The sequence below is a fragment of the Neltuma alba genome, unplaced genomic scaffold, assembly GCF_004799145.2.
Source record: "Neltuma alba isolate B1F8T4 unplaced genomic scaffold, ASM479914v2 tig00011359_pilon, whole genome shotgun sequence".
Classification (NCBI taxonomy): domain Eukaryota; kingdom Viridiplantae; phylum Streptophyta; class Magnoliopsida; order Fabales; family Fabaceae; genus Neltuma; species Neltuma alba.
The window spans coordinates 107,465-129,536 of NW_021636056.1; the positions used below are offsets into that span (position 1 = coordinate 107,465).

Genomic DNA, 22,072 nt, shown 5'->3' on the forward strand with positions numbered 1-22,072 from the left:
AATAAATAAATTTGAAAAAAAAATCACCTATAGGTCTCCAGTAAGAAAATTAAATATAGAGACATCTAGAAAAAATTTATATTTACACTTGCATATTTACAAGTTAAGCATAATTAATCATCGATGTTCACAAGTCAAACATCTATAATTAACCCAGAAATAGAGATAATTTTCCCTTTGAGTTTTACGTTTGTTCACAATATTATAATAATTATACTGTTTTATATTAAGTACTACCTCTAATCCTTAATATAAGAGCTACAGTTAACTAATTTGAGTAGATTATGATATTTAGTTAGGTTAATTATTTGTAACAAATAAATGTTATCTTTTTTAAAATATTCTTATTAATAATGTGTATAAGTTAAAATTACTATTTGATTAAATATTTAACATTCATAATTACTACAGGCTAATAAGAATTACCTTGAAAAAATTGATGAATATATATATATATATAAAAAGGGATTGAGTTTTTATGTTTAGAATGAAATTGAATTTTATACTTTATAAGTTTTAACGATATCCTTGACGGTTAAGCAATAGATGACATATTGAAGAATCCAGAACAACCCGGCGCAAATATTATATGGAGCTTATCGCCCATTCGCTTATAAATTTGGGCAAGCCACGCAAAATACGAGCACTGAAGCTCAAGAGAATGGCATCCCCTTCACAGAGACACGCTATTTCCTTCAACACCGATTTCTGTTTGCAATTGGCATTCAGAGTTCTTCAGAAACAAATTGAAAAGGGTTCCAATTTCGTGTCTTCCCCACTATCTCTCTATATCATATTGAGCCTTGTTGCTGCTGGAGCTAAAGGAAAAACCTTGGAGCAACTTCTCTCGTTTCTGGGATCTAATAGTAAAGATGATCTGAATTCTATGTCTTCACAATTTGTTTCTAGTTTAAGGCATGTTGAGGGCACTGAAAGTGGAGGTCCAATTCTGTCTTTTGCTAATGGCGCTTGGGTGGAAAAGACTTTTGGATTGAAGGCCAGTTTTGAAGATATAGTCAGAAATGTATATAGAAGCCAAATTGAACTGGTCGACTTTATCAAAAAGGTACTATTTTGATTATTCATCTTTGGGTTCTTTACTTGCACTTAACTCTCACTTTTGTTTTCCTTTTTGATTGCAATTTATTACATGTTTCTTTCATCAAAGTGGAACTGTGTAGAGAATAAATTGCAAAGCTTTTAATCTGACGGATTCTATGGATTTTGTTCGCTAGGCTGAGGAAGTTGCACAAGAAGTGAACTCTTGGGTTGAAAATGCAACTAGTGGACTGATAAGGGAGATTCTTCCATCAGGTTCCTTAGATCAAAAAACAAAGCTAGTTCTTGCCAATGCTCTATATTTCAAAGGAGCATGGGATCAAAAGTTTGATCCAACTATGACGAAAACCAGAAGCTTCAATCTTCTAAACGGGGAGGATGTAGAAGTTCCATTCATGACCTCCAAGAGAGGTGAAGAATATTATTACAATTCCTTTGAGAATTATAAAGTGCTCACCATTCCTTACCAAAGCGGCAGCAACCCTTTGAAGTTTGCCATGTATTTCTTTCTTCCACATGACAAGGACGGCTTACCAAATCTAATTCACGCTTTAAACTCAAACCCCAGATTTTTAAATAAAAAATTTGAACTATGGAGAGAGGATATTCCTGAGTTTTGGATCCCAAGATTTAAGTTTTCCTTCAACTTGGAAGCCACAGAGGGCATGAAAGAATTGGGACTCACTTTGCCTTTCACTCCTGGGGAGCTAACAGAAGTGTCAGATTCTTCTTCTAGCCACAAGCTTTATGTTTCAAATATTTTGCACAAGGCATTTGTGGAAGTCAGTGAAGAAGGAACCGAAGCTGCAGCTAGCACAGCAGCTACTTGGAAATTCTGTTGTGCCAGGTGGCCCATGCCAAGTTTTGTGGCTGACCACCCCTTTGTGTTCATGATAAGGGAAGAGACTTCCATGGCTGTATTCTTCATCGGAGCAGTGCTTAACCCGCTCTTGGATTCGTAAGCAATATTAATAGTGGTATTGAATGGTTTAAATCTTATTTATTCAGATCATGTGTACCTGGGTTCATCGTTTTTGGTATTTCCTATGTGTTCTCTTTTGTCATAAATGTTATATGGTCCTACACTGATTAGCTAGGTAACAAGCTCCCACGTTTAAGATTAGAGAGAGTATTTCTATCCTATGCATGGCTCAAGTAATGGGGTCTTACTTTTGATCTTTAATATAAGACCTTATTTGATTTTATCCTGGTGACAACTTCTTATTTGATTATGATTATTCATATCTTATTTGAGAATTTTATCATATTTATTAAACTTAAATGCATTAATTATGATTAATTTGAATTGAGAGTGGTATCATATTTATTAAACTTAAATGCATTAATTATGATTAATTTGAATTGAGAGTGGTTGCACGAAAATAGAGCTAAAAAGAGCAAAAATATCTTGAATTTCATTGCAAGAAAATTAAATGAAAAGCTGAAAGCAATGTTTTAAAAGCCGGGCCAGAAAAGTTAACGGGTCATGGTTCAAACGGTTAGATCGGTTGAACCGTTTGGTCAGACCGGTAATATGATAACTAAATTAAAAATAACATTATGTATCTATAATAATATATATGTAAGAAATAAATTATTAAATTATTACAATTTTTAAGAAAATTAAATAGAAATAATATATATACATTTAACTTTATATTTGATAAAAAATTAAAAATTCATTTTATATAAAAATATGTAAATAGATCTTATATAACAATGAGACTAAAAATATAAATAAATACGAAATAAAAAACGAATATAAGTGAAATAGTAAATGATCAGATTAAAAAAGATGAAAAAGTCTTGTCAGCCTTCACGTGTTACTAGAAGTAAGAGTAAGGTGAATTTAAAATTTACTTCCTCGTTTCCGGTGAGTAATCAGAAGCTTGGCTCGTCCACTTCCTCTGCGACTTTTCTTTTCCTTCTCACCATCAAAGTAGAACTCTGGATGTTCTTTCTTTAACCAGCGTATCTTGCATCCTCCCAAATGCCATAGATGAAAGCTGCAACGACTAGAAATTATGGAGAAAAGAAGGGGAAGAAATTGTGGTTAGTATGGTTTATTTGGCTCTTCTCTTTATCCTCCCATCTTCACCGTTATCTCACTCTCCCTATGTTCTTCATTGCTGTTCTTTCTGCGTGTGGGATGGGAGGGGCAAGTGGAAGAATTTCTCTTAGATTCAAAAAATTTCAGATCCGTCCGGTTTTTCTAAAACCGCTCCGGTTTTGGATTTACTCCGGTTTCCGGCTTAACCGCTGGTTTAACACGGTTCAAAACGGCTTAACTCTTCCTCCGGTTAAAACCTTTGAAACGAGCCGGTAAAAGGAGCGGGTGACGGCCGGACCGGTTGGACCGTCCGGTCCGGTTCGGCTTTCAAAACCTTGGCTGAAAGTAAAAAAAAAAAAAAAAAACAATGCCTAGTATATAATCAGATACGCTATCGCCATTCGACGGAACCAACTGAAAAACGAGGCAGAGCGCGTCCTCCGTTCTTCACCATCACCATCTTCCAACGTCCACCACACACGCGACCATCTATCAACACTCGATCACCACAACCATCATCATCGTCTTCGATCATCTTCATCATCTTCACAGTGGCGGCAGAGCTGAGAGAAGGAGAAGCAGGAGAACAGGGGAGACGGAGGCAGAGCTAGTCAGCGACCTTTAGCCTTCACGGCCGGTGATCTCCATTCTTCATCAACCTGAATCGCTACCTCCCTAGAGCCACCACCGCTGGCAAGTTCTGTCTCTTTCTCCACCTCCATCATCGTTCACGGCTGAGCCAGCAACTCCATTCTTTCCTTTTCTTCCATGGCCGCAATGCACAATGAACTAATGTTGGCAGAAATTCAAATTATGTGTGGCTAATTTCGTTGCCTGGAGATGGAGGATTGGGTTTTAGGTTCTGAGTAAGCAGATTAGAGGAGTTTTTTTATTTCAATTCCTCTTAATAATTATATAATGGATTTCTTAAGTTATGATTAATAATATTTAATTAAATTTTCTGATACAACTAGTTGTATTTCTTAATTTTAAATTTTTGTGATTGAGATTGAATTATGCAATTTGAAGTTTATATAGATATCTTATGTTTTAAGTTTTATGTGGATATTTTGCTTTTTCCTACTTTGGGTGAATTTTATGTATGCATTGTACTTGTTGAACATTTCAAATTAGTGTTCTTTACGCAGACAATCAAATTGTATTAATTTGAGTCTAATTGCACATTAATCGATTTTCAATAGTATTTTTAATTGGTAGTTGAAGTTAGAGTTTTAGGACATCTATTGATTAAAATTACTTGACTTAATCAGTAATTAAAGTTTTGTTTTTAAATTAATGAAAAATAAATCCCAGATTATTTTGGGCAACGATAACTCAATTTTCATTTTTCAAGAAAAATTCTCTCATATTTTTCTAAAATCTAAACTTTTATCATTTGCTATCTTTTTAATCAATTTTCTTTCAATTTCAAATTCAAATTACCTTTTCATTTTTTTATACTCCTGCGGTCCTTAATATGAGACGTATTTAACTAATTTGATTAAATTAGGAAAGTTAGGTAAGTTAGTTAATTATGAGAAATATGAAATGTTTTTTCTAAAATATCATAATAATCTTTCTTAATATCTTCCCTCCTTTTTTTACTTAATTATAGTTGAAAGAATATCAATAGGAGTAATTTAGAAAAAATTGATAAATATAAAAAATAAGTCTTATATTTAGGACCAAAATCAATTTAACAATTAAATCCTATATTAAAAACCGGAGGAGTATAAAAGAAAATTAGAAAAAGGTATTTATAATTGTTTTTAATTCATTAGCAAAAATAGATTTTAACATTTTATATTTGAAAAAAAACCAACCAAAAAATCCTCTTTTTAATGGTAATTTTGTTTTAGTTAATCTACGACCTACTTAATTTTTAACTCCAATAAAAGAACAATTTTGTTCACTTGCTACGTTGTAAATCAAATTTAATTTGGCCCTGAAAGCGAGATGAGGATTACTTAATTCTAAATATAAGTTCTCAATTCATTTTGTCTCTCATATTTATCCATTCTTTTTTAAAGTAGTCATTATAATAATAATAGTTCTAGTTAATACACTTGATTAACAGTGATATTTTGAAAAATAATACTTATTTATTATAAATAACTAACTTAACTTATTTTTTTAATCTATTAAAATTAGTTAACTAGCTCTTATATTTAAAACGGCGGTAGTATATCATAATCTTTCCATCCCTGACTCTGGTGTTTGTTAACAACGTGTTATGACTAGGGATTGTTTTTTAACCTCAAGCTTAAAGCTGTTATTATTATAAAAAAATTGTTCGAATCATCACAAGAGTATAATCATGTAGCCAATATTACATAATTCAAAATTCAGATAAAGCTCTTCTTTTCAAAAAACCTGTGATGCCTAAGTATTTCTTATAAGATAAAATATTGAAAAATAAAGTGCACCAGATGATGAGTATTATATATCATAGTTATCATGAATACCTGTATGAGTAAAAGTAATAGTAATGAATGTTAAAAATGTCTTGGGATTTTTCCCCCTCTTGTAAACAATTAGATGTGTAAAATACATTTAAAAAAAAAAAAAAGCAAAGCCCTAACCAAACCCTTCAAAGGTAAAAAAGCTCGGCTAAAATTTCAAGGAGTATGCCTTTCTCTGTCTGTTTCCATGCTAGAAAAGAATGCAAAAGGGAACCAATCAAACATAAATAAGTTGAAAGTAACAAATTGTTCCAATTCTCGGCCCCCATAAAAAGGAAAAGACAGAGTTGTTGAAGAACTACAAAGATAAGTTGTTCTAAAATGTCAGTATTAAGCGTATTTGACATATCTACACTAGACTCTATTAATTTTTAAAAAGAAAAAAATTGGATGTGGCTGTGTTAATTTTTTTCTTGCTCATGTCATTATATGAAATTTGAAATTCGAATTGCATTTATCATTGGAGTATTATATTTTAGTTTCGAAAAAATTAATTTAGAGATCGTTATAGTTTTCATCAATTTTGAATCAGGTCTTTGACTTTTTTCCCCTTTTTATTGGGCGATAAACTTTTGCCCGTTAGATCCATGGGACCTTGCCGTTAAATAGTTATTAACACCGTTACAAATATCGACTATGCATCGGTATGAGATTAAAGACAACCTTCAGCGAGACTAGAGTATGGGGGTTGTTCTAATCAATAGAGACAGGAATGCACAAACTGATATCGTGGGCAAACAAGATCTAAGCTGTCCCTGTGAGCTTCAGATAGTAGGGAACTCATAGACATGCTCATGCTAGAGGTTAACACAGAATGCGTCATTGTTTTGCCCTTATTTCTTTTTGTTTTTACCTTCCATGTATTAAAAAAAAAAATTGATTTAGTGATACATGTTTGAAACATTTGCCTCACCATTTAGTTTAACCTTGTCTTGAGCTTCTCAAGGCTTGAGGCATTTCTTGTCCAAGCGACACACAGTGAGTCACCCACAAGAGTTTGCTAAGAACACCTCCATCCTCTTTCAGGACTGGACCTCAACCCTCCTATTCATGGTGAGACAGAAAAAAGACCAAACTCCGATGTATGTGAAATAAAAAAGTGACATACCATTAAATAGTTATTATCTATGCATGATATGAGAATTAGGAGAGCCTCCCCTATTTAGTAATGGAAAAACAGAGTAAATTGAACTACTCACCATCAACACGAGGCTACCATTAAAGATCTGAATATTATTGCAATCTCCCACACCTTCAAGAATCAATTAATATTTCCTTGAATCTTCACTGTATATATAATATTATATGACTGTGGAATCTGTAATTTTCATTGAATCACTGATCTGCATATAGTGAGAAAGTACTCAACAGTGGACTTGAGCTTGCTTTTGATTTTCCAATAGAAATTATATATATTTGCATATTTATATATAAAGCTCACATAGGCTTCTTAATTTTTTTTTTGGTGCTTTCCCTATAAAATCAGTAAACACTCTTTTCTTGTGTGCGTACTCCTAATAAATTCGGCTATGAGTGGAAGGGTCGAGCTCCAGTTGCATGAGCTAAAGAGGGTGGAGGTGTTGTTAGCGATCTCTTGGGGCTGATCAGTCATGTATTGCCTGGGCAAGGTACGGTTCAAGCATTAAGAAACTCCAAGAGGGGCAAGTTGGATGGTGAGGGAGACCTTTCAGACACGTATCACTTATCCATAGCCAAAATTTTTAACGATTTTAACAACTACTTAATAACAAGGACTAAAGGATCTAACGGGAAAAAGTTCAAGGACCCAATGAAAAGAAAGAAGAGAAAATTACACTTAGGTCCCACATAAAAAAATTAATTCAAAAAAAGTCTCTGAAAATTCTGAAATGATTCCTAAGTCCCTAGAGACCTGTGTGTAATAAATTATAATTATGAAATTACTTACTTACCCCACTAATTTTATTGTAACAAATCATTTACAACCTCAACGGTGGCTATTGACAATCCGAAGAGAAGTGGTTGACAGTCTCGGCAATGCCCTTAACAACTCACTCTGTGGGATACTAGGGGCATTTTCGAGGTTGTTAACCACTTCTTCTCGGGTTGTTAACAGCCACCATTGAGGTTGTAAATGAATTGTGTTGGGTTCAAATTAATAGGAGTAAATTGGTAATTTCACAATTAGAATGTCCCAAAAGGTATTTTATGCTCTGCTGGTTTGTTTTAATGAGAAACTTCTGCCTCTCTAGATATTGACGCCAATGTAACATAGCCAGCATCACTGCCATAAGTTCTTTTTCATAAACTACAAGTTGTTGGTGTTGTGGAGCTAATCCTTTGTTGAAAACAGCTATGGATTGTCCTTCTTGCATTAATACAGCCCCAATTCCGATCCCATATGCATCTATCTTCATTATAAATTCCTTACAGAAATCTGAAAGTATAAGGACAAGGGCTGAAGTAAGAGCATTTTTGAGTGTTTGGAAGGCTTAAATTGTTGAATCTGACCATTGGAAAGCATTATTTCATAATAATAGGGTTAGAGGCCTAGCCAAGTCATCATACGCCTTGATGAACCTTCTGTAGTATACAGCTAACCCCAAGAATCCTCTTAATTGTTTAATGTTGCTATGGACAAGCCAATTGACCATAGCTTCTATCTTTCATTGATCTGTACAAACAGTGCCATGCTTGATAATGTGTCCTAAGTATTCCACAGTAGCTGTAGCAAAAGTACATTTGCTCCTCTTGACAAAGTAGAATTCTCTCACAAGATTCTGAATGTTATCTATAGATGTTTTCGATGGTTTGCAAGAGAAGAACTATAGATTAATATGTCATCCAAGAAAAATAAAATAAATCTTCTAAGAAAAGGTCTAAAAATGTCATTCATAGCTCCCTGAAAAGTGGCTAGTGCATTAGTCAAGCCAAAAGGCATGACTAGCTACTCATAGTGCCCAGAATGGTTTTTGAAGGCTTTTTTATGGGTATCCTCTAGTTCCATATGAATTTGATGGTATCCAACCCTAAGATCCAACTTAGTAAACCATCTAGCTTTACTTAATTCATCAAAAAGATCTTCTACTAAAGGAATGGGGTACTGATTTTTGACAATGTACTTATTGAGCTCTCTATAGTCCACACACATCCTCCATGTCCCATCCTTTTTCTTCACTAAAACTATAGGAGTTGAAAAGTGTGAACAACTATCTTGAATTACCCCATTCTCTAACAGTTCATTTACAATCTTTCCAATAACATTCTTTTGGGCTGCTAGGTATCTATAAAGTTTCAAACTAATAGGATTTGTCCCCTTTTTTAGAACAATTGGGTGGTTATGGCCATCTCTCAAAGAAGTTAATTCCTTAGGATCCCCAAAAACTCTTGAAAATCATCTAGGACCCCTTGAATTTCAGAAGGAATATTGTTGTCCACATCTGAAACAACAAGGCATTAGACTTCTATTCCTTTTCTGGTGACCAACTAGATTAGGAATAGTTGTTCTTCCTTCAAAGGGGCAATCTCAATCCTTGTTGATTGCACCATTTGGTAGGTGTTTGGGATGTTGGCTTGCAACTTTTGCAACTTCCCTTCATACCAGAAAAACATAAGGAGAGTTTCATGATCCCAAAAAAGCATTTTTTTTATACTTTTAAGCCATTTTAAACCAAGAACTAAATCATAGGTTTTAAGGTCTAAAATTCTTAAATCAAAGACAAACTCTAGGCCTTGCATTTTCCAACAGAGTCCTTCCCAAAGTCCATGAACCTTGAGTTTCTTGCCACCTGCAACTGATACAAAGGATAATTCTTTTGCATCAGTTTCCTATCCCAGTTTCTTGGCAAGTCTAAGGTCCATGAAATCATATGTGTTGCCACTATTAATGAGGATTCAAGTGGCATGCTTTTTAATAGTTCCTTGGACCCTTATGGCATCTGTATTGTTTGTCCCTTTAATGGCATGTAAAGAGATATGAGGAGTGGTCTTAGCTTCATCCACTTCCTCAGTCTCTAATTCTTCATCTACAGCATTGTCTTCTTCTTCCAAAAAAACAAAATGGAGTTGTATTTTCTGACATTGTGGGTATTTGTGATCTCTTGAAAATTTCTTATGGCAGAAAAAACAGAGATTCTTGACCCTGTGTTCAGCTTCCTCATCTGCAGATAAAGGTTTCAATGGCTTTAATGGTTTCTTTAAGAAAGAAGAAGAATTTTTTATTAAAGGAAGGGAAGACTTATCTCTCTAATGGGACCCACTACTCATAGTTGGGATGAGTCATGGCGTGAGAAGTAGAGGGTGCCACTTGAGTTGCAACGGACACGTGCGATATAGGCTTGAAGGACGTGTTCTTAGTATTATGCTTCATAGGGCTATTTCTTGGACTCTCATAAGCCTCCTAGCTTCACGCAACGTTCTCGGATTGAACATCTGAACCGAGACCTCAATTTCTGGTTTGAGAGCAGATACATAAGCGTCCACCAAGTACTCTTTAGAGAGATCGAGCTTCGTTGTGATGGCATCGAATTCGGCATTGAATTCTGCGAGAGAGCCTATTTGATGTGAATGAGTGGATTCGGCCATGGGGGTGTCGAGTAGAGGGCCGAAGGTATCTTTGAGTAGCTCAACCTACTCCTCCCATTGCATCAGATGACCTCCATGTTGCTTTTCCATCACGAGGTGCCATTTGAAACTCTGATAATCTGAATGCATCAACGCGACCTTCACCTTTGAAGCCTCTGGAGTTTCATCGAATTTAAAGAATCTTTCGCATCTTGCAATCTAGGCGAGGACATCGATACCAGTAAATCTTAGAAACTCCATTTTAGTAAACTAGGTTGGCCGGTGATGGCCATTGTGTTGTCCCTGTCAATCTTGCTCGTTGCATCGCTCATGGTCGTGATTCTAGGCTACTATAATACCTTCACGAAAATCCCAAACAAGGTTTTGAAGTTGGGTATTGAATCCCAAGACTGTTTCTTAGAGTTTATCAACAGTGCCCAGGCATTGTTCAATCTGTTTCAAGCGTTCCTCCATAATTCTTGTTTGGCCACAAGTAAGTACCAAGCACCGCGTAAGAATTCGTGAATAATGTCGAGGAAAGGCTAGCTCTGGATACCACTGATAGGATAGAAATAGAAAAGAGAGAGGTAGAAGAGTGTTCAGGGAAAAAGAAAGATAGAGGAAGGTAGGAATTAGGAAGAGAGAGCTAGAGAAGAGATGATCCGAGAGAGAAGACAGAGAGAAGGCAAGATCATATCTAAATAGTGCACTGTATATTCCTAAAAATCAATTCTGTACAATTGGGTACCCTCTCATATCTAATTATAGACCTAGCTAACATAATTAAATACTGATTAAATATCCTGTTTAATGGTTATTGGCCTTTACCTATCTAACTATTTAAAAATAATTATAATAATACATCAGAAGGACGGGTTACCAAATCTAATTCACACTTTAAACTCAAACCCCAGATTTCTAAATAAAAAATTTGAACTACGAAAAGAGGATATTCCTGAACTTTGGATCCCAAGATTTAAATTTTCCTTCAACTTGGATGGCACACAGGGCATGAAAGAATTGGGACTAACTTTGCCTTTCATTCCTGGGGAGCTAACAGAAGTGTCAGATTCTTCTTGCAGTCACAAGCTTTATGTTTCAAATATTCTACAAAGGGCATTTGTCAAAGTCAATGAAGAAGGGACAAAAGCTGCAGCCAGCACAGTAGCTGTTTGCCGAGCTCAATCAGCCAGGTGGCCCATGTCACGTTTTGCGGCTGACCATCCCTTCTTGCTCATGATAGGGAAAGAGACTTCCATGGCTGTGTAGTTCATCGGAGCAGTGCTCGACCCACTTTTGGATTCATAAGCATGGCTCTATGCCAAGTTTTTCTCCCTTTTTTTCTTTTCTATTTATTCTTTATTTTGATTTGGGGGTTGTAGCAATCCGAGTTTATTTACAGCAAACCTTTGTGGAGTTCTGCCGTCCCCTGTCATATTGTTGATGCATTGTTTCAAATGTAAAATGACACTAGTGATTCCTGGCAGCCACATTTTCATTTCCCTATCAATAATACTAGTTATTGTGTGTACCATAGCATCTGTAGAGGTAAAAGTAACTTTGATTAATGTGAATAAAAAAATGGAAATGACCTGGTAAACAGAATTGGTATTGACAACATGTTAAAGGGTTATCTGAAGATCTTTTTAGCAGTTAAATAGTTGTGTATGATATATAAAACAAAACAAGCTCCATTGTGGGTAAAATTTTAGGTGAGATACAAAAGAAGTTTGCTTTTCTTTGTATGCTTTTCTGCAAAAGGGACTCAATATAATATAAATAAGTTGAAGTAATAAATTGTTTAATGTTCAAAACATTCTCTTGAAAAGCCTCACAGCTGAAGATTGAAATATTGTGGTCAGCCAGCCTTTTAGCGTACATGACAGATTTACACTATGCTATCTTTACGAGTTTTGTAAAGCTTTGGACGGGTTTGTATATATGATGTTTGAATTGCATTTATCATTGGGGGCAACACAACGATGAGATCTTATTTTGGTTTGTGCTCAAGTAGGAGAGTAATAGAAATTTGAATGGGATGAGGATAACAGATCAAGAATATTATGAGGTTTTGGTAGAAGTTAAAATTTTAAATATAATTTCATCCTTGATAATATCGGTCGGTATTTTCAAAGTTCAAATTAAAAAAAACACAGTAAAACAAAGTAGGAATGACTTGATTTTCCTTCATTGTACAGCATCAATATAATGTGACTCCATTTCGTTGCATATGGAGTCTGAAGAATGAGTTAAAATGCCTATGGACAGCTATGCACGTTAAAGATTTTACACTTTTTTTTAAGCCAACAAAATAAATAAATTTGAAAAAAAAATCACCTATAGGTCTCCAGTAAGAAAATTAAATATAGAGACATCTAGAAAAATTTATATTTACACCTGCATATTTACAAGTTAAGCTTAATTAATCATCGATGTTCACAAGTCAAATTTTCCCTTTGAGTTTTATGTTTTTTTCACAATATTATAATAATTATACTGTTTTATATTAAGTACTACCTCTAATCCTTAATATAAGAGCTACAGTTAACTAATTTGAGTAGATTATGATATTTAGTTAGGTTAATTATTTGTAACAAATAAATGTTATCTTTTTTAAAATATTCTTATTAATAATGTGTATAAGTTAAAATTACTATTTGATTAAATATTTAACATTCATAATTACTACAGGCTAATAAGAATTACCTTGAAAAAATTGATGAATATATATATATATAAAAAAAGGGATTGAGTTTTTATGTTTAGAATGAAATTGAATTTTATACTTTATAAGTTTTAACGATATCCTTGACGGTTAAGCAATAGATGACATATTGAAGAATCCAGAACAACCCGGCGCAAATATTATATGGAGCTTATCGCCCATTCGCTTATAAATTTGGGCAAGCCACGCAAAATACGAGCACTGAAGCTCAAGAGAATGGCATCCCCTTCACAGAGACACGCTATTTCCTTCAACACCGATTTCTGTTTGCAATTGGCATTCAGAGTTCTTCAGAAACAAATTGAAAAGGGTTCCAATTTCGTGTCTTCCCCACTATCTCTCTATATCATATTGAGCCTTGTTGCTGCTGGAGCTAAAGGAAAAACCTTGGAGCAACTTCTCTCGTTTCTGGGATCTAATAGTAAAGATGATCTGAATTCTATGTCTTCACAATTTGTTTCTAGTTTAAGGCATGTTGAGGGCACTGAAAGTGGAGGTCCAATTCTGTCTTTTGCTAATGGCGCTTGGGTGGAAAAGACTTTTGGATTGAAGGCCAGTTTTGAAGATATAGTCAGAAATGTATATAGAAGCCAAATTGAACTGGTCGACTTTATCAAAAAGGTACTATTTTGATTATTCATCTTTGGGTTCTTTACTTGCACTTAACTCTCACTTTTGTTTTCCTTTTTGATTGCAATTTATTACATGTTTCTTTCATCAAAGTGGAACTGTGTAGAGAATAAACTGCAAAGCTTTTAATTTGACTGATTCTATGGATTTTGTTCGTTAGGCTGAGAAAGTTGCCCAGGAAGTGAACTCATGGGTTGAAAATGCAACTAGTGGACTGATAAGGGAGATTCTTCCATCAGGTTCGTTAGATCAAGAAACAAAACTAGTTCTTGCTAGTGCTCTATATTTCAAAGGAGCATGGGATCAAAAGTTTGATCCAACCATGACCAAAACCAAAAGCTTCAATCTTCTAAACGGGGAGAATGTAGAAGTTCCATTCATGACCTCCAAGAGAGGTGAAAAATATTATTACAATTCCTTTGAGAATTATAAAGTACTCAGCATACCTTACCAAAGTGGCAGCAGCCCTTTGAAGTTTAGCATGTATTTCTTTCTTCCACATGAGAAAGACGGCTTACCAAATCTGATTCACACTTTAAACTCAAACCCCAGCTTTTTAAATCAAAAATTTAAACTGCGGAGAGAGAATATGCATGAATTTTGGATCCCAAGATTTAAATTTTCCTTCAACTTGGATGCCACAGAGGGCATGAAAGAATTGGGTCTAACTTTACCTTTCACTCCTGGGGAGCTAACAGAAGTGTCAGATTCTTCTTCTAGCCACAAGCTTTATGTTTCAAATATTTTGCACAAGGCATTTGTTGAAGTCAATGAAGAAGGAACCGAAGCTGCAGCTAGCACAGCAGCTACTTCAAGAAAATGCTGTGCCAGGAGGCCCATACCAAGTTTTGTGGCAGACCACCCCTTTGTGTTCATGATAAGGGAAGAGACTTCCATAGCTGTATTCTTCATCGGAGCAGTGCTTAATCCGCTCTTGGATTCTTAAGCGATACTTACAATGAGAAGTATTAATAGTGGTACTTGAATGGTTTAAATCTTATTTATTCAGATCATGTGTCTTGACCTGGGTTCATCGTTTTTGGTAATTCCTATGTATTTTCTTTTGTCATAAATGTTATATGGTCCTACACTGAATTAGCTAGGTAACAAGCTCCTATGTTTAAGATTAGAGAAAGTATTTCTATCCTATGTATGGCCAACTTGCATGGCTCCTCAAGTAATGGGATACTACCTTTAAAGTTTAATATAAGACCTCATTTGATTTTATCTTGGTGATAACTTCTTATATTATTATGATTGTTCATATCTTATTTGAGGATCGGGAAAACTATTTTGAAAGTCCTTATGGTTTTTCTTGATTTTGAATTAGGTCCTTATACTGATTTTTCTTTTTATTAGATCCTTTAATTTTCTACCATTAGATCTATTAGTCCCTGCCGTTAAATATGAACAAACTCTGTTAAAACCTTTCATTACATCGTCTCCTTCCCCCATATTTTCCTGGCCTTGCTGTTCCCTTCCACCTCTGCATAACAAATCTGACATGCTTTTACATAATTAAAAATCTGAGATGGAATAATACATTGAATGTGATCAGAATGGTAAACATCACGCCAAGCCAGTAGAAGAACGTCATAGCTTTGTAGATTCTTAGTTTTTATTTGGTGAGCTAGGGTGCTTGTGGGTTTCAAAACTTTTTTTTTTTTCAAGACCATTTATAAAAAATTTTGCCGTTGAGTACTTTGAGCTTTACGAAAAGGTTATGCCTATTAAAATGTATGATCTAAATTACAAATTAATTTCAAATACAGCTACAGAATTTTGAGGGGTGTTGAAACATTTGTAGACAGAGAAGGAGATAATAATAATAAGCAGTGATTTTTCTCTTTGTATAGCCAACGAATTTGGAAGTTACAGTAAGGAGACATGATAAACAGCTTGATTTTCTCTTTTTACTTTCTCATCCTTATTGAAGAAGAAATCCGGAAATCATAGGTAATAAATTAAAAGTTATTTTTTTGGTCAATTGAGGATCTTAATTTTGAAATCAAAGAAGAGAATAAAAAGCTTCTGATAATATGTAATTTGCAGAATGAGATGGGAGTTTGCTTTCTAGGAGCTGTGAGGATCGCAAACCGGACAAAAAAAAAAGGGGGAGTAGATACAAAACCGAGAAGGTGATATGGTGGGAAAGACACAAGGTAATAGAGACTTTTAGCGGTATTTCATTTTACTTAACTGTAGGGACTAACAAATCTAACAATAAAAAATTAAAAGACTCAGTAAAAAGAAAAATAAAAATGAGGACCTAGTTTAAAATTGAAGATAATTATAAGGACTTCCAAATTAGTTTTCCCTCGAGAATTTTATCATATTTATTGAGTTTAAATGCATTAATTATGATTAATTTGAATTGAGAGTGGTTGCACGAAAATAGAGCTAAAAAGAGCAAAAATATCTTGAATTTTATTGCAAGAAAATTAAATGAAAAGCTGAAAGTGAAAAAAACAATGCTTAGGATATAATCAGATTCGCTATCGCCATTCAACGGGGACCAACTGAAAAACGAGGCAGAGCGCGTCCTCCATTCTTCACCATCACCATGTTCCAACCTCCACCACACACGCCACCATCTATCAACACTCGATCACCACAACCATCATCATCGTCTTTGATCATCTTCATCATCTTCGCAGTGGCGGCAGAGCTGAAAGAGGGAGACGCAGGAGAACAGAGCAGACGGAGGCAGAGCTAGTCAGCGACCTTCAGTCTTCACCGCCGGTGATCTCCATTCTTCCGTCAACCTGAATCGCTACCTCCCTAAACCCACCACCGCTGGCAAGTTCTGTCTCTTTCTCCGCCTCCGTCATCGTTCATGGTAGAAATTCAAATCATGTGCGGCTAATTTCGATGGTTGGAGATGGAGGATTGGGTTTTTGCTTCTGAGTAAGTTTGGGAGTTTTTTTTATTTCAATTCCTCTAAATAATTATATAATAGATTTCTTAAGTTATGATTAATACTATTTGATTAAATTTTATCAGATTACTAGTTATATTTCTTAATTTCAAACTTTTGTGATTGGGATTGAATTATGCAATTTGAAGTTTATACAGATATATTCTGTTTGAAGTTTTATGTGGATATATTGCTCTTTTCTACTTTGACTGAATTTTATGACTGCATTGTACTTGTTAAACATCTCAAATTGATGTTATCAAAAAAAAAATCTCAAATTGAGTGTTCTTTATATAAACAATCAAACTATATTAATCTAAGTCTAATTGCATGCTAATTGTTTTTTAATGGTATTTTTAATTGGTAATTGTAGGTAAAGTTTTAGGACATTCATTGATTAAGATTACTTGACTTAATCACTAATTAAAGTTTTGTTTTTAAATTAATGAACAAATAACATCCAATCATTCTGGGCAATGATAACTTAATTTTCATTTTCCAATAAGCATTCTCTCATATTTTTCTAAAATCCAATTTTTTTATCATTTGTGATCTTTTTAATCAATTTTCTTTTAATTTTATTTTCAAATTACTTTTCATATTTTTTATATAAAAGAAAATTAAAAAAAGTATTTAGAATTGTTTTTAATTCATCAGCAAAAATATATTTTAACTTTTTCTATTTGAAAAAAAAAACCCAGCCAAAAAAATCCTTTTTAGTAGCAATTTTGTTTTAGTCAATCTAGGATCTAGTTAATTTTTGGCTCTAATAAAAAAAATGATTTTGTTTTATATCACTTGCTACGTTCTAGATCAAATTTAATTTAGCCCCAAAGGCGACATGAGGATCAATTGGTCCTAAACATGAGACTCTAATTTACTTTGTCTCTCATATTTATCTATTTTTTTTCAAGGTAGTCCTCCTAATAATTGTAGTTTTAGTCAATATACTTGATTATTAAGGATATTTTAAAAAAGATAATACATATTTATTACAAATAACTAACCTAATTTATTTTTTTAATCCACTCAAATTAGTTAACTAACTCTTATATTTAAAACGAGGCTAGTATATCATAAGTCATAATCTTTCCGCCCCTGATTCTGGTGTTTATTAACAACGTGTTATGACTTGGGATTGTTTTTTAACCTCAAGCTTAAAGCTGTTATTATTATAAATAAATTGTTCGAATCATCAAAAGACTATAATCATGTAGCCAATATTACATAATTCAAAATTCAGATGAAGCTCTTCTTTGCAAAAAACCTGTGATGCCTAAGCATTTCTTATAAGATAAAATATTGAAAAATAAAGTGCACCAGATGATTATGTATCCTAGTTATCATAAATATCCGTATAGGTAAAAGTAATAGTAATGAATGTCAAAAACTTTTCATGAAATAGTTGTCTTGGGATTTTTTCTCCCTCTTTTAAACAATTAAATGTAAAATACATATAAAACAGAGCCCTAACCAAACCTGAAGGATTTTGGGCATACCTGGAGTCTGCAATGTAATCAGGTTGCCACGCAGAGGTCTGATCACGGTGACAAAGTCGGATCTGATAGACACAGCAAATGCACCGGAGAGAGAGTTTGGAGAGACGGAGGGTGAAGTCTGATGGAGGAGGAAAAACGCAAAATGCACTTCAGCAAACTGATCCCATTGGATCAGTTATGTAACTCCCCTCACGCTAGTTCAAATAAAAACCGTCTCCTTCGTTTTAACTGTTCCCGCTTTTGGCAAAATATATGAAAGGGCGAAAATTACAGTTAAAGACCCATGAGTTTTATAATTTACACCAGGACCCCAAATGATACTGGGCTTGGGTCCAATCCACCAAGGGTGGACTTGCCCATTTTCCTACATCTCCCACTCACACTTGGTGGATTAGATGTCGCAGGCCTAGTCTCTTCACCTTCCCTCAATTTCATACTTAGTGATTTGCTGTGACCGCGTGGGCATGACGTCTTCGCTTGGGTCCCTGTACTAGAAATCCCTTTTAAAGGATCAGCACAAGTCACCCTCTCCTTTGTGTAGCTTGAATTTTAAAATTATGCCTCAGATGTCCCAGATTTACTTATATACACTTTTTCACGGTAAATCTAATCCCTCTCGAGTCAATGGTTGACTTAGATTACCTTTCTCGTATGTCTAGTATCCACACTTACGACCACAAAATGTCATAAGGGACATGTCACAGACACTAGCATAGGTGTGTATATCACAGTTAATCTTCCTTTCGCCCAAATATCACTTTGAAATGAATCAGTCGCTTTCTTAGCATACTACCTTAGATCGCATCAATCATGACCATAGGACATATGCCAAAGTAGCAGTCACTGAAACATATCTTCATGATATTGTCAAAGTCAAAGGACACCAATAGGAGGATAATTCCTCCCTGGGACTCACACAGCAATGAAGCAGGGATCTTTCACTTGCTTCCCTTTTGCGGTTCTCTCAGCACATGTGGTATGAAACACATGCTACGGTGTTACTCTTTTACTATAAGAGCGTATGTCGATTTAGATTTATTATTAACACCGTACAGACTTAGGTCCAGACACACTCAGTATCTAAACCCAAATTCTTCAACTCTGCTCATTGTTATGACGTCGACGTTGAAGAGTTTGTTGTCTGGCTACAGGTATTATGGAAGTGGGATTCCAAACTTCGATCCAGCTTTATCAACGTGGATCTCATCTTGACTTGCTACACTTTAGTCAAGGCGACATAAAGTTTGTGTTTCTTCCCTACCATATCAGCATTCATTGCTGCTTTACTGGTGAACACAAATGTCTCATCTTTGTTCACTCCACCTGAGTGTCAAAGGCGGTTGCCCGTGTGAGAGAGCCAACCTTTTTAACCTGTACGACATACTAGACATTGTATACTTTCGGACAGACACATAAAGTGATAACGAAATATAATTTCATTAATGAAGCATTCATATTACACTTTACGTATGCCAAGGGCTTGTACATGTTCTTTAAAAACTTTTTCGCCTATTGGCTTTGTCAGAGGATCTGCTACCATACATTTGGTTGAAATGTATTGTACAGTAACAATCTTTTGTGCTATGTAATCTCTAACAAAATTATACTTGATGTCAATGTGCTTGGTTTTGCTGTGATACTTAGGATCTTTAGTATAGGCTATGGCTGCAGTATTGTCACAGTATACCATCACCGGATTGGTACTCTTTTCCAAATCCAAGGTGTTCTATAAATCTCTTCAGCCATAAAGCCTCTTGCACTGCTGCAGTGCATGCCACAAACTCAGCTTCCATTGAATGTAAGGCAATGCACGTTTGCTTCTTGCTACTCCAACATATGGCGCCATTGTTGAGCAAGAAGGTATAACCTGAAGTTGACCTTCGTTCTTCTTCATCTCCGCCTACATCAGCATCGGAGTACCCAACAAGACGCAGGTCACCTCCTTCGTAGCACAGTGCATAATTGGAAGTGCCCTTTAAGTATCTCAAGATCCTCTTCACTGCTTTCCAATGCTTTTCACCGGGGTTAGACTGGAATCTGCTCACCAGTCCCACTGCATAACAGATGTCTGGTCTTGTACACATCATTGCGTACATCAGACTACCAACAGCACTGGCATATGGAACTCTTTCCATCTTCTTTTTATCAGATTCGGTTTTGGGACACATGTCAGAACTCAAAGCCACTCCAGTAGGCAACGGGGTGTACTCATGGGATTGCAGTCTTTCATGTTAAATCGCTCAAGAATCTTGTTGATATAATTCTCTTGTGAAAGAGAGAGGATTCGTTTTGAACGATTTCTTTGGATCTTAACTCCAAGTATATACTCTGCTTCACCCATGTCTTTCATTTCAAAATTCGACGAAAGCCATTCTTTAATAGCCACCACCGAATCTAGACTATTTCCGGCTAATAGTATATCGTCTACATATAAGGATAATATGACAAAATTACCCTCAAACCGCTTAATGTAGACGCAGTGGTCTTCCTCTATCATTTGGAAGTCATATGAGGTTATTGCTTTGTGAAACCTCAAATACCACTGTCTGGATGATTGTTTCAATCCATAAATGGACCTTTTGAGTTTACAAACTTTATTTTCTTTTCCTTTTTCAATGAAACCTAATGGTTGTTCCATATAGATTTCTTCATCCAGATCACCATTCAGAAATGCGGTTTTTACATCCATCTGATGTAATTCTAAATCTAAACTGTTTACTATTGCCAGAATAAGTCTAATAGAATTGAAACGCACAACAGGTGAGAATGTATCTTCATAATCTATTCCTTCCTGTTGTGTGTACCCCTTTGCCACTAATCGAGCCTTGTATTTGTCAATTGATCCATCCACTTTTCTTTTAATTTTGAGAACCCACTTGTTCCCAATGGCTTTACGCCCTTTTGGAAGATCAACTAACACCCAAACTTGGTTCTTTTTCATTGAGTCCATTTCTTCTTCCATAGCTTTCATCCATTCATCTTTTGCAGGACCTGACAAGGCTTCTCGTACAGAACGGGGCTCATCATCCCCTTCTGGAGTAACTAAGAGAGATTCGCCTTCTATTTGAAAGCGTCTTTTGGGAACACTTTCCCTGTTACTCCTTCTGACGGGAGCTATTTGCTTATCTTTCTTTCTTTGTTCAGGTCTTGGTGTTGACCTTTCTTGGCTCCCACTCAGATTGACACACCTAGACGATTCTGGTCTGTCAATTTGTTCTGCACTGACTTGTTCCTGTGTCTCATAAAGAGATACAGTGCGGTCAACATCTCCTCTATTAGGAAATTCAGTCTCAATGAATGTGGCATCTCTTGATTCCATTTCAGTCACTGTTCCATCTTCGTTTTCACCTATGAAAACGTATCCTTTAGATTGTTCAGAGTACCTTATAAAGATACATTTCTTTCCTCTAGGACCCAATTTCCCATGCTTGTGGGAATCATCATGAACATATGCCGCTGACCCCCAGGGTCTTAGGACACTTAGATCCGGTTTGCGTTTTGTCCATAATTCATAGGGTGTGGAAGCGACTGATTTTGAGGGCACACGGTTAAGTATGAAGGTTGCCGTTAACAAAGCATCACCCCAATATGAAATTGGTAGGTTTGCTTGAGCCATCATAGACCTAACCATGTCTAGAAGAGTTCTATTCCTCCTCTCAGCCACTCCATTCTGTTGTGGAGTGCCAGGGATAGTCAGTTGTCTAATTATCCCTTTTTCCTCACAGAGCTGTTTAATTGATCAGATAAATATTCACGACCTCGATCAGTACGTAATGCTTTAATTTTACTATCCATTTGATTCTCTACCTCATTTATGTATCGTCTAAAGCACTCAAGTGCTTCAGACTTATGCGAGATCAAATAGACATGACCATATCGTGAAAAATCGTCAATAAAGGTAATAAAATACCAAGCTCCGTGTCTCGCCCTCACACTCATTGGACCACAGATATCAGAATGGATTAATTGCAATGGATTTTCAGCTCTTGTTCCCTTACCGAAAGGTTTTCTAGTTGCCTTACCAGCTAGACAATTTTCACATAAGGACATTTCCATGTTAGGGATTGTGCCCAACATTCCTTCTTTTGCTAGTTTAATCATTCTATTTTGATTAATATGTCCTAGTCTAGCATGCCAGATATTCATATCAGGATTGCTTGAAGAAATAGCAAAACAATCATGAGCGTT

The 22,072-nt window shown here is 35.3% G+C and overlaps 2 protein-coding genes across 2 annotated transcripts; both read left to right on the forward strand.

The window, feature by feature from the left end:
• Nucleotides 1–661: 661 nt before the first annotated feature.
• On the forward strand, nt 662–2,021 carry LOC114712404 (serpin-ZXA-like). Its single transcript, XM_028896933.1, has 2 exons — nt 662–1,072; nt 1,236–2,021. Exons 1-2 carry the CDS (start codon nt 662–664, stop codon nt 2,019–2,021), a joined length of 1,197 nt encoding a protein of 398 aa, XP_028752766.1.
• Nucleotides 2,022–12,982: 10,961 nt separating this feature from the next.
• Nucleotides 12,983–14,414, forward strand: LOC114712405 (serpin-ZX-like). Its single transcript, XM_028896934.1, has 2 exons — nt 12,983–13,459; nt 13,629–14,414. The coding sequence occupies exons 1-2, from the start codon at nt 12,983–12,985 to the stop codon at nt 14,412–14,414; spliced, it is 1,263 nt and encodes a 420-aa protein (XP_028752767.1).
• The last annotated feature ends 7,658 nt before the right edge of the window (nt 14,415–22,072 follow it).

Bases quoted from the DNA above. Each gene is read 5' to 3' on its own strand.
- LOC114712404 (XM_028896933.1), top strand. From the start codon at position 662: ATGGCATCCCCTTCACAGAGACACGCTATTTCCTTCAACACCGATTTC. The intron at 1,073-1,235 runs TTTTGATTATTC...TTTGTTCGCTAG, and splicing joins ACTTTATCAAAAAGGTACTA to GCTGAGGAAGTTGCACAAGA.
- LOC114712405 (XM_028896934.1), top strand. From the start codon at position 12,983: ATGGAGCTTATCGCCCATTCGCTTATAAATTTGGGCAAGCCACGCAAA. The intron at 13,460-13,628 runs GTACTATTTTGA...TTTGTTCGTTAG, and splicing joins TGGTCGACTTTATCAAAAAG to GCTGAGAAAGTTGCCCAGGA.